This window comes from Oryctolagus cuniculus, chromosome 11 (genome assembly GCF_964237555.1).
Source record: "Oryctolagus cuniculus chromosome 11, mOryCun1.1, whole genome shotgun sequence".
NCBI lineage: Eukaryota > Metazoa > Chordata > Mammalia > Lagomorpha > Leporidae > Oryctolagus > Oryctolagus cuniculus.
Window position 1 is genome coordinate 99,162,110 of NC_091442.1, and position 12,204 is coordinate 99,174,313.

The 12,204-nt window shown below is 36.8% G+C and overlaps 1 protein-coding gene across 2 annotated transcripts in view; it reads right to left on the reverse strand.

Moving 5' to 3' along the window:
* Window positions 1-12,204, reverse strand: part of CDK17 (cyclin dependent kinase 17) — a 104,654-nt gene that overhangs the window by 34,204 nt on the left and 58,246 nt on the right. The window contains exons 2-3 of one of the 2 annotated variants that reach the window (XM_051845785.2): window positions 3,554-3,700; window positions 1,264-1,366 (exon numbers count right to left, since the gene is read on the reverse strand). In XM_051845785.2, coding sequence (XP_051701745.1) covers window positions 1,264-1,366; window positions 3,554-3,556 — 106 coding nt within the window. In that variant the 5' untranslated portion in view covers window positions 3,557-3,700. Of the gene's footprint in view, window positions 1-1,263; window positions 1,429-3,553; window positions 3,701-12,204 lie in introns of both variants that reach the window. The other variant, XM_008256919.4, reaches the window with a different exon arrangement.

The following is a 12,204-nucleotide window of genomic DNA, read 5'->3' on the forward strand; positions in this document are numbered from 1 at the left end:
CCTGAATTACTAATATTTTCAGTATCACAAGTCCAGGCCAAGATTAGGCGATGAGTGAAGAATAAGCAAGGCTTGTTTTTGTACGCTGCCTGAGCAAAAAATGGTATTTACGTTTTTAAAGAGGGCACTAAACAAAAGAAGAATAGCAACAGAGAATATATATACATGAAACCTAAAAACCCTACTAACTGGCCCTTTACAGAAATCATTTGCAAGTCCTTGGTCTTGACAGTCCACAAAATAAATCAAGCCATGATCTGCAGTGTTAGGATTCCATGAGGTAAATATTCCACCTGTGACTGATTTCAAGCTACCCAACACAACATCACTGAACATGTAGTTGGGAAAAAAATGTATAGTAGTACACTTTTATTATATAGAATTTTGGCTACAGAGACACAATAGAAACAAATAACTGCCACAAACACAGACATTAATAGAAAGCAGTAAAACAACTAGGATCTAATGACTTTTGCATATTCATTACTTTTTTAAAATTCAGCTTGTTTGCATACTTTACAATTCATTAATAGCTATATTTAATAATCAGCTACAAAATTCCTTAAAATTTAACAACTGTTTCTCATGAAACAAGTTGTACCCTGTAAGACTAAAAGGTCCCCACCGTGGATAATCTCATACTCTCCAAATTAACAAAACACATGAGGAAATAATCTGCCATAGCCAGAGTAACCAGATCAACTAAATAGCAAGGTGAAACCCTCAGGAACTTAAATAAACATAATTATCTTTTAAGATGATAAAATAGTTATGCTTAAAAATATTTTAAAAATTAAAACACAGTAATAAGACATCAAAAAAGACCAGAGATATCAACCATCAGATATAGAAAACTGAAAATATATATCGTTCCTAGATACTTAAAGCTACACAGTGATAAAATAATAACAATTCAAGTGATAACCATATATGCTAATTATTGCATTAGGCTATAGTATGGTAATCTTTAGAGTTAAGCATCAGCCTAAGCTGTCATTTATCTTGAAATCCTGCATTCACTTCTTATGAGGTGTGTTTACTTCCTGACTGATAGGTTTTCAAATATTATTTCTATGTAGTATTCACACTTTTATTTGTCTGGAATTTTCCATCTTTTCGCTATTTCTCCTGTTCTCAACTTGAATTTTATTAGACAAGAGAAATCAGAAAATAAAGATGGCTAACTTCCATACAGCTAAAACCTAACTAGGTACATGACCTACACTCAGAAAGTTACATATAATAGACAAAGAATCAAATTACCTAATCTACTTCCATTTCTGGGCATTGCCATGAAGGAGCCAAGGCTTCCTCCAATAACGCTGTGTGGTCTCCTCAACGGGGGCTTCTTGAAAGACCCTGTGTACTGGTGGAGGAAGGAATGCATACTGTGAGACGTCGGGGGCCTGCCATTCTTCACAATAGGCTCTGTGGTTCAAGCATCCAAAAATCATTCCATTATCAGCCCAAGATTCAGGAACACATGAGAAGGATTGAGAAAGCAAACAAAAAACAAAACAAAAGTTGTAACAGAGATCATTATGTTTAATTGCATTTCTTTGGCTATCTCTACAAGGTATTCAGATTAAAATGGTTTCTAAGAAAGTACACTTATAGAAAATATTAATATTTGAAACTTTATCATTTCTCATATAATCAGCTAGCTAATAATTACAAACTACTATACTCCACTGTTTTTTTGTCCATTTGCTTATTTGTTTTTCAAGATTCGTTTTTATACTCCTTCTCCAATGTATTATCCTGTATTTGCCTTATGATTAAGCATGCTACAGAATTAAAACACATGGCCCTGTTTGTATTTGTCAGACATTCAAAATAATGTTCATTGGTGAATAAAAGAGAAATACTGAGGTACATATCAATTCAGAGGATCTGAAATTATTCCCCCAAATTTTAATTTTTTTAAGATTTATTTTATTTGAAAGGCAGTGTTACAGAGAGGGAGAGAGAGAGAGAGGGAGGGAGAGGGGAAGAGACAGAGACAGAGAGAGACAGAGACAGAGAGAGAGAATGGATGAATCTTATCTGCTGGTTCACTCCCCAAATGGCTGCAATGGCTGGGCCAAACAGCAGCCAAGAGCCAGGAACTGCATCCGGGTCTCCCACACAGGTGGCAGAGACCCAAGTACTTGGGCCATTTTCTGCTGCTTTCCCAGGCACATTAGCAGGGACCTGGATCAGACACAGAGCAGCTGGGACCCTGAACTGGCACTCTTATGGGATGCCAGCCTCTCAGGTGGCAGCTTAACGCACTGTGCCACAATGCCAGCCCCACCATAAAGAGTTTTTAAATAACTGCAAACCCATTACCAGGAAGAAACATATTAAAAACATATTATCAGGGTCAGCATTGTGAGGTACTCATTCTTTTACTCACTGCCACAATAAAAAAAATCAGACAGCAGAATTTTAGGCACAGGCAAGGAAGGCCTGCCAGATACACTACATATCATGACACAATGGAGGTAATTCATGTAAGCTCCTTCCTGGTTATTATGACATCTCTAAGATAATTTCAGTTTTGAATATGTAGCCTTCCTCTATAAATTCCATCATGATGTTGCATTTTAACCATTCAACAAGCTCTTATTTTATATTAACATCTGTGTATTACTACTTTACATTGTGAGAAGCATTGCCAAATGTGGGAAAAATTATATGCCTATATGCCTATAGTAATAAATGCTTTCAATACTATGGATAGATTTTGTGATAAACATAAAATGAAAAAACATGAAAATTCTTTCATGTGAGCTCTGTAATATATGTGAATAGTCCACAGACATATACAGTGGTTTTTCTTTTTTAATGATTTATTTATTTGAAAGGCAGAATCACAGAAAGAGAGTGAGGGAGAGAGAGACAGAGAGGTGTTCCATTCACTGGTTCACTCCCCAAATGTTCACCATGGCTGGAGTTGGGCCAGGCCAAAGCCAGGAGCTTCATCTGGGTCTCCAACATGAGAGTGCAGGAGCCCAAACACTTGAGCCATCTTCTGCTGCTTTCTCAGGTGCACCAATGGAGCTGGATGGGAAGTGGAGCAGCCAGGACTCAAACTGGCACCCATAGAGGATGCTCATAACGCAGACAGCATCTTAACCAGCAATGCCACAGTGCTGGCCCCATATACAATGTTACAGAACTATGATAAAGCCACACACAGGAATTTCACAAACTTCCTATGCACATTTAACCTGTCTTAAGTTAGATTATAACCATAGCAGAAATATTTAAATGTTAATTAAACATCTTTATTGAACAATCAGGATATTATATAACAGATCTCATTAAGAATGTAAAGATATGTGGTATAGCAGAATTCTTCAGGGTTTGAAACCAGATGCAGTAACATTTTTGGAGTGAAAGTAGAATATTCCAGCAAACAAGCATGCAAAGTTACACAGTCTTCTGTTTCCTAAGAAACCACAGAAACTGATAATAAAATAAAACAAAGCTATTATGAACTTATCTGGAGAGTATTTTTTTACAATGTAATTAAAAGGGGAAGTATCTCGCCATCCCAATTATTTACCATTATCTTTGCTACTGCTTTCTTCAATAGTCATTTGTTCAGCCAATTCAGACAGTGATTCATCAATAGTCTGGCTTCCTCGAAGTGTGAGGGACAGTCTTCTCTTAAATTTTTTCATCCTATCAACTGAGTGCGATTTGAAAACTCCTGAAAAAACAATGAACACAAAATTAAAGCTATGAATATTTTATTGCTTCAAAATAGTAATACTACAGTGAAAAGTTCTTGTTTTTGTCAAGTATCACAAAATCCAACCTCTTGTTTAAAAAAGATCCACTAACTGTGAATAATACTGTATTAAAACATCATCAGAAAAGCAGGAATCCTACATAACTGGAAAGTCAAACATTAAGCATAACAAAATTTAGGATTGGAAGTGGTCTTAATGAGACTTTAAAAAACCAATATAGTTAAAATACCAACACTATTCTTACACTTAGGTTCTATCACTGTAAGTACCAATCATCATAATGGAATCAATTTGTGATATTTTCAGAGTGCATCTGTCTCCCTTACCTCCTGGGAGAAGTGATGATGGGAAAATAAAGAATGCTTAACATTATACTATTTTATTACCCAATTTGTACACATAAGGAAAAAAAGCTCAAAGAAGTTTCCTGACTCAAGTCAAATGAGTAATAATGATCGAACTAAGTTTCAAACATAGGATTACCATTCATTCTTGCCTCTATATTACAGCATCTCTGAAATCAGGATCTATCTTACAGTTAGTGAGAGGACAAAAAGTAACAGCATTTTTTATTACAAATATATAAACTTAAAGGAACAATTCATAGTGAAGTCTTAGATACAATGAAACAAAGAACAATTTACCTGTAACTTTTCTATATTGTGATTTTTGACTTGTGATGAACTAGTGTGCTAGATCACCATGCAACCTATAAACATGATCCCAAGTAGAAGGAAAATCTTGCAATTCCTCTATGCTAAAACACCTAAGTTTTACCAACTAGCTCTGTATATCTATTTCATATCTGTAAAGCTGTTTTCTTTATTTTCTCACTCTAAGGCTCTATTCTAAGTTAAGTGAGTTTACTGAACAGAGAATCTCTCCATAAAACATTAATTATGGAATAATTTTTTGACCAAAGGCTGGAAGGAAGGGACCAAGCACAATTTATAAATGATAATTTCCTATTTCATCACTTTTCACGCTATTCACTGTAGTTTAAAAGAACCCACTATAATAAAAATGAAAATTTAAAAACCACACATATTAAAATTAAGAGTTGCAAGTATACTCTAATAAGGATTCTTCACACATAAGCTCTAAAATAAGAGACACACTTTGGAGAGAGATTGAAAAGTTCCTATTTCTTAGCTCCGTTTAGTAATAACACCAAATAGACAAATCCATATTGCTGAATATTTCCTACTATCTTCCAGTTCACTAATCCTCTTCTCAACTGATCTAACCTGCAATAAAACTTATCTATTGTGTTCTTAATATTAGTTACTATATTTTTCAGTTCCAGAATTTCTACTTGATTTTCTACAGATTCTAGTTCTCTAGTAAAATTCTCTAACTTACAATGATTTTCATGAGCAGATTAGTTATTGTATTTTAAAGCCCCAGTCCTAAATCTAAAATTTGCATAATCTATAGATCTGTTTCTACTGTCAATTTTTTTCTTTTGGTCTTGTTTTACATCTAGCAATTTTTAAATCAAATGCCAGATAGTATATGTAAATGACTGGGGAAAAAGCAGAAGCTCTGGATGCTGTTACTCCAGAAAGTATTTAATTATTTTTTTAGCAGGCAGTCAGAGTAGGAGCAGATCAACTCAATGCCATCAGGGACTAAGATGGTTTGAAACTCGATTTTCGACATTACAAAGAGTGGCCTATCTCTGGGTTGTCTCCAATCTTATGGTATGGTCCTTCAAGAGATCAGAACTGTAAACTTAGGGCCAGAACATCAAAAACAAGAACATCAACAACAACAAAATCAGCACAAGTTCCACTCAACTTCCTCAACTGCTTTTTGCCATGCTGTTTTTATCCTCTTACCCCAAACAGTTTAGCAGCTGAAAGTGACTCAAGAGGAAATCCAGCACAGAATATGTCTGTCTGTTTTCTCCTGAATCTTGGACTCCTCAAGTCTTGACTCAACTCACAATGACTTTAAAATGATTTTTCTAGTAACTTCAGCAAAAGCTTTAGTCTTCTTAAAGTTACTCCATCATAGCAGAAATGCAGGTTTGGGTTTGGATTAGAAAAGATAAATGTAGGGGCCGGCACTGTGGCGTAGTGGGTAAAGCCTCTGCCTGTAGTGCCGGCATCCCACACGGGCACTGGTTCAAGTCTTGGCTGTTCTACTTCTGATCCAGCTCTCTGCTATGGCCTGGGAAAACAGTAGAAGATGGCCCAAGTCCTTGGGCTCCTGCACCTGCGTGGGAGACCCAGAAGCAGCTCTTGGCTCCTGGCTTCCAATCAGCCCAGCTCCAGCTGTTGCAGCCAATTAATTGGGGAGTGAACCAGCACTTGGAAGACCTGTGTGTGTGTGTGTGTGTGTGTGTGTAACTCTGACTTTCAAACAAACAAAAAAATCTTAAAAAAAAAAAAAAAAAAAAGGAAATTTTACCAAGCAAGGTAAATTTATAAGGAGGCAGCAAACTATAAGACTTGATTCCAACTATGAAACCTGTGAATTGTAGGGTATCTTAAATGCTGTTTTCTGTACTTCTTCTTACAGTCAACTTTTATAACTTTTTGTAATCCATGTTATTTGTTTAAACATCCAAGATATTTAAGGTGAACTGAGCTGCTGTCATTCTACTTACCTGTTTGTTTCCCTATGACTTTATACTTGAGAACTCTCCTTTGTAAGACTATGAAATAACTCCATAGGCTTATGGTGCTCAAATTTCACATGTTCTGGAAAAAGGACTCACCTAAGAGAGGGTCCTAGGAGATAACCCCAATCATTGGAATATCCTACAGGAGAACAGTATCTTCTGTATACCTGAGTGCTTGCATTCCCCCCAGGTAATTTAAATTAACTATGGGAATTATGATAAATGCCTATTTTTGTATGTCTGGGGCTTTCGGTCATACAACATTAGTTTGATTACCATAGGGAGGAAGAACAGATAAGGCTGGAGACTAAATAGCTAACCTCAGTCTTATGGGTACTCTATACCTACTTAACTGATCCCATTCCCCAAATTTTCAACATCTCAGCTGAGTTTCTCTGGTTGAAACTCTACGGACATGTTGTCACACATGGCTGCTGGTACAATGAAGTGCTGCCCACACAATTAACTCGATCTTTTTTAAATAAAAGCAACTTTAAACTATGGCTAGACAAAATTTTAAGTTACATATGAGGTACATATCACATTTCTATTGGACAATGTTAATATACAGTATCAAGTAGATCTGGAGCTTTTAAGTAGTTATAAAAAATCACTGAAAATCTTAAGGTTTGCTTCATACAGTCCATTTGAACAATACTATGTTGGGAAACATAATAAGTGTCTATAATTCTGAACAGTAAACATGTTTTGTCATAATAGTGAAAAAATTCTAGTCTATAAAATAATTTTATACATATTTTCTACTGTCAGAAACAATAAAGATATTCCCAATTCATAAAAGCAAGAAAATAGGGGAAATGAGACTAAGGGTATGTGGTAACTCTACATTACTGCCTTACAATGTTACTTTTGTAAATTTATAAGAAAAAGAGAAAAAATTACAAAACTTAACGATACTACAACATTTCCAAATAAAATCACATCTTCAAAAAGGATCTATTTATATATTCCAAGATATAACTAACATTTTAATTGTTATAATGATTAATATAGTAAAGAATTTCCATACCATAGCCTAGGCCATTTTTTAAAGATTTATTTGAAAAGCAGAATGAGAAACAGAGAAAGAGGGGGAAGAAAACTGATTCCATCCACTGGTTCACTCCCCCCGAAAACCTACAACAGCTAGGGCAGGGCCAGGCCGAGCCAGGAGCCCAGAACTCCATCTGGGTCTCCCATGTAGGTGGCAGGGATCCAATTACTTGAGCCATTGTCTCCCGCCTCCCAGGTGCATTCTGTTGCTCTGAGGAATAGAAGTGGAGGAGCCAGGACTCAGTCCTAGATACCCCTATATGGGATGTGGGTACCTCAAGCAGAAGCTGAAACTGCTATGCCACAATGCCCACCCACTAGATTATGACAAAAGAGAAATTATTTCCTAGAGAAATAGACATTTCTAATTATCTTTCAGAATTATGCATATCTGCTATTTCATTAGCTTAGAGCAAAACATAATGCTAAAATAAAAATATCTTTTGCAAAGTAAAACTACTTATAATAGCTTTCAGACAATCTATTATGTTTTGTAGTGAAGCAGTACTAAATTACTGGCTTCCTAGAATCAAAATCCTCAAGAGCTTGGTTAAGATATTTGATCTAGTTTAATCAAAATTTTATTTGGAATAATTAGAAGAATCTTTACACTATCACTTCCATGAATATTAACATAGGTTAACAGTAAGATTTATTGGATGGACATTTGATATAGTAATTAAGATGCCATTTGGGATACCTACATCCCACGTAGGACTGCCTGGGTTCAAGTCTCAGCTCACTTCCAATTACAACTTCTGTTGCATACCCTGGGAGGCAGCAGATGATGGCTCAAGTGATTGGGACACGGCCACTCACATGAGACACGTGGATTGAGTTCTGGGCTCTTGGATTCAGCATATCCCAGCTCTGGTTAGTATGGGCATTTGGAGAATGAACCAACAGACAGAAAATCTTTTTCTGTCAGTTTCAGTCCCCCCTCCCCAGCTGCCACCTTCCTCCCTCCATGTCTGTCTGTGTCTGTCTCTCTCTCTCTCTCGCTCTTCCTTTCAAAAAAAAAAAAAAATAAAGTAAATAACTTTTAAAACTACATTTTGTTAGTTCTTTATTTAATTCATCCTACAGACAAAACCATTTCACCTTAAAAATAAACATACTACAATGTAAAATGAGCTTTTACAGAAACAGTTTACAATCATGTTGGTTTAAAGACTTAACTACATAGTAAACTACTATAAATGCTCCTATCTCTGCATAATTGTCAATCATAAGAGGACCTTTTCCCTCTCTCTATTCCTTGATCCTAGTTTTTGATAACATTTATCATAACATATATACACCCACAGTCCCTATATACACAAACCTATATACACGTACATCTCTTGCATGTATATATGTATAGGGGTGTGTTTGTGTGTGTTTGTGTGTGTGTGTGTATACACTGCAAAACTTTTATGCCTTTCTAGGTGTCAAAAACACCTCTAACTTTTTGTCATAGCTAGGTCAAATTTAGAAAGGGAAAAGGGCAGAAAAGGATAGGGAATGGCAGCTTAATAGAAATATAGATAGAACGCCCACGAGCAGGAAATAAAGTTTAAAATGAGCTCCCTAATACAAATGCATAAAACAAGCTTGCAAATATAATGCATTTTCTTGCTTCAACTTGAGCTAAAATTGTACTAGGATTCTCTGCTATACAACAAAATTTTCATATTTCTTTTATCCCCAAAATATAACTATTCTATTTACTTAACAGAACACAGATAACCATTCATGAGTGTCAACTGAATTTTGCCTTAGGAACAGGAAAATATTCACATACACTTTAAAAAAAAAAAAGACTACAGCTATAATAACACTATTAAACAAGACTCTCTTGAATCTTTATTTGTAAAATTGGTTATGGCACTCTTGGAACTTTGAATAAGAAATTTCTAAAATACAAATGTCTTATATTCAAACCATTCTAATACTGAAGGACTTGAAAGTGGTAATCCATCACTCATGTGTCTGAAATATTTTTTAAAATGTTTTTAGTAACAGCAGAAAAATGAAGACTAAAGATTGTTTTCAAAATGCCTACATGGGGGCTGGCGCTGTGGCACAGCAGGTTAATGCCCTGGCCTGAAGTGCCAGCATCTGATATGGGCACCGGTTTGAGACCCAGCTGCTCCACTTCCAATCCAGCACTCTGCTATGGCCTAGTAAAGCAGTGGAGGATGGCCCAAGTCCTTGGGCCCCTGCACCCATATGGGAGACCCGAAGGAAGCTCTTGGCTCCTGGCTTCAGATCGGCGTAGCTCCAGCTGTTGCGGCCAAATGGGGAGTAGGCCATCAAGTGGAAGACCTCTCTTTCCCCCTCTCCCTCTCCCCTCTCTGTGTAACTCTTTCAAATAAATAAATAAATCTTAAAAAAATGCTTATATGATTTTTCTTTAGGAAAAAAACCCAAATTTTACATGTAGAATAAATTGAGTATTTTGAAGTTAGGATTAAAATACAAGACTGAAATGGAAAACTGATGCTTTTCTACTTAATCACTATTGTCAGTCTTTCTGAAATAGCAAGTAGAATAGCATGACTTCACAAAAAGCTATCTTTATTTATTTATTTATAACGTTTTCTGTAGCAACTCTGGCCTTAAATAAAATCTGTTGCAAATGCAGTGAAATCATCATGTGTCTTGTAAGCAAATTTTAGATTACTTTTCCAACAACATTAAATCATGATGAATATCAAATACTTACTATGGCACTTACGCACTTAAGCTAACTATATAGAAAGAGGAATAACCAACATTTAGAAATTAAGTTTTTTTTTTCAATAAAGACACAACTTTGTTCTATACCTAAACACAACATGACTGTACAAACCACTGACAAAAAGGCACTCAAAATTTCAATTATGCTTATAAGTTTTCCAATGGAGAATCAAAAATCTTAATCCTTTATGTGTTCAAAATCTGAGGTTGATTCTTTTCCTTTGATAATATGAATGGTCAAACACAGACCACAAAAAAGAAAGGAAAAAAAAAACTTTCCTCTATTCATTAATACCACAAGAGAAACACAAAATAGTACTGTGATATTTGAGAAGCAAAATGTCAAAGAACAACTTAGGGTTGGATCATCCACCACAAAAGCAAAAAACAAAAAAAAAACACAAAATTGGAAAAATGACCAGCAACAACTATCTCAGAAATCTAGAATCTGACTGGACACATAAAACAAAAAGAAGACCGGATGATGAAGATACTGCTTGTGATTTTGATAGGAAAACCCGCCTCTGCAAACCTGAGGCCACCATTCCCCATTCTTTAGCCCTGATATAGAAAACACTGGGGATAGCAACCTGCCTTCCTGGAGCAGTTGGTTGGTAGAAGTTCAGGCAATGTCAAAGTATGCTGACGAACTTCGTCCTGCAAAAATCCAAGGTATTGCATGTTCAGTTTTGTGGTCCCCTTTGAGATTCAGATGCAGATGCTAGCCTTTGTTTAGACCTTGTGGGGAAGTAGGAGCAAGGGGACACTTAGTTTTCCCACCCAAATCTACCACAGAATAGGAGACAGCATTTTTTAAAGATCAGATATTTTGGTATCTATGTTAGGTAGATACTGGAAAAGAAACTTCAGTGAATATACACATGAGATATGCAGTTTGCAAAAATAGTTTGGGAAGACACAAATGGATGGAAAGAGCCCTCAACTGGCAAAGAAAGAAAAAAACTGAGTGGGACTGGGATAATCTAATTTCTACAGTTACCAAATCATAAGATCCATAATGTTCAGAACTCAACTAATAATTACAAAGCACACAAGCAGGAAAGCATAGCCAATGAACAACAACAAAAACATTACACAAAAACCCTAGTGAGGAAGCTCAAAATCTGGAATTACTAGTCAAAGATATTAAATCAACTATCCTAAATATGCTCATGAACTAAAAGAAATCACAAAAAATAAGAACTAAAGGAAAACAAGGTATAAACAAAATGAAAATATCAACAAAAGGACCAGACAAAATTCCCAGAAATGAAAAGTACAATATGGGGCCAGCGCCGTGGCTCACTTGGTTAATCCTCCGCCTGCAGCGCAGAATCCCATGTGAGTGTGGGGTTCTAGTCCCGGTTGCTCCTTTTTCAGTCCAGCTCTCTGCTATGGCCTGGGAAGGCAGTGGAGGATGGCCTAGGTGCCTGGGCCCCTGCACCCACATAGGGGACCAAGAGGAAAGCGCCTGGCTCCTGGCTTTGGATTTGGCAGCGCGTCAGCCATAGTGGCCATTTGGGGAGTGAACCAGTGGAAGGAAGACCTTTCTCTCTGTCTCTCTCTCTCTCACTGTCCAACTCTGCCTGTCAAATAAAAAAAAAAGAAAAGTACAATAACAGAAATGAGAAATTCACTCCAAGGGTTCAACAGATTTGAGAAGTTAGAAATAAGAATTGACAAATTTGAAGGTAATGAAAACGATCTATTCTGAAAGACAAAAAAAAAAAAAAAAAAAAAAAGAAAAAAGAAAAAAGAAAAGAAAAAGAGAACCCCAAGAGACCTATCAAAAAACCATCAAGGAGGGCTGGCGCCGCAGCTCACTAGGCTAATCCTCCGCCTTGCAGCGCCGGCACACTGGGTTCTAGTCCTGGTCGGGGCGCCGGTTCTGTCCCGGTGCCCCTCTTCCAGGCCAGCTCTCTGCTGTGGCCAGGGAGTGCAGTGGAGGATGGCCCAAGTGCTTGGGCCCTGCACCACATGGGAGACCAGGAGAAGCACCTGGCTCCTGCCATCGGATCAGCAGTGGAGGATGGCCCAAGTGCTTGGGCCCTGCACCCC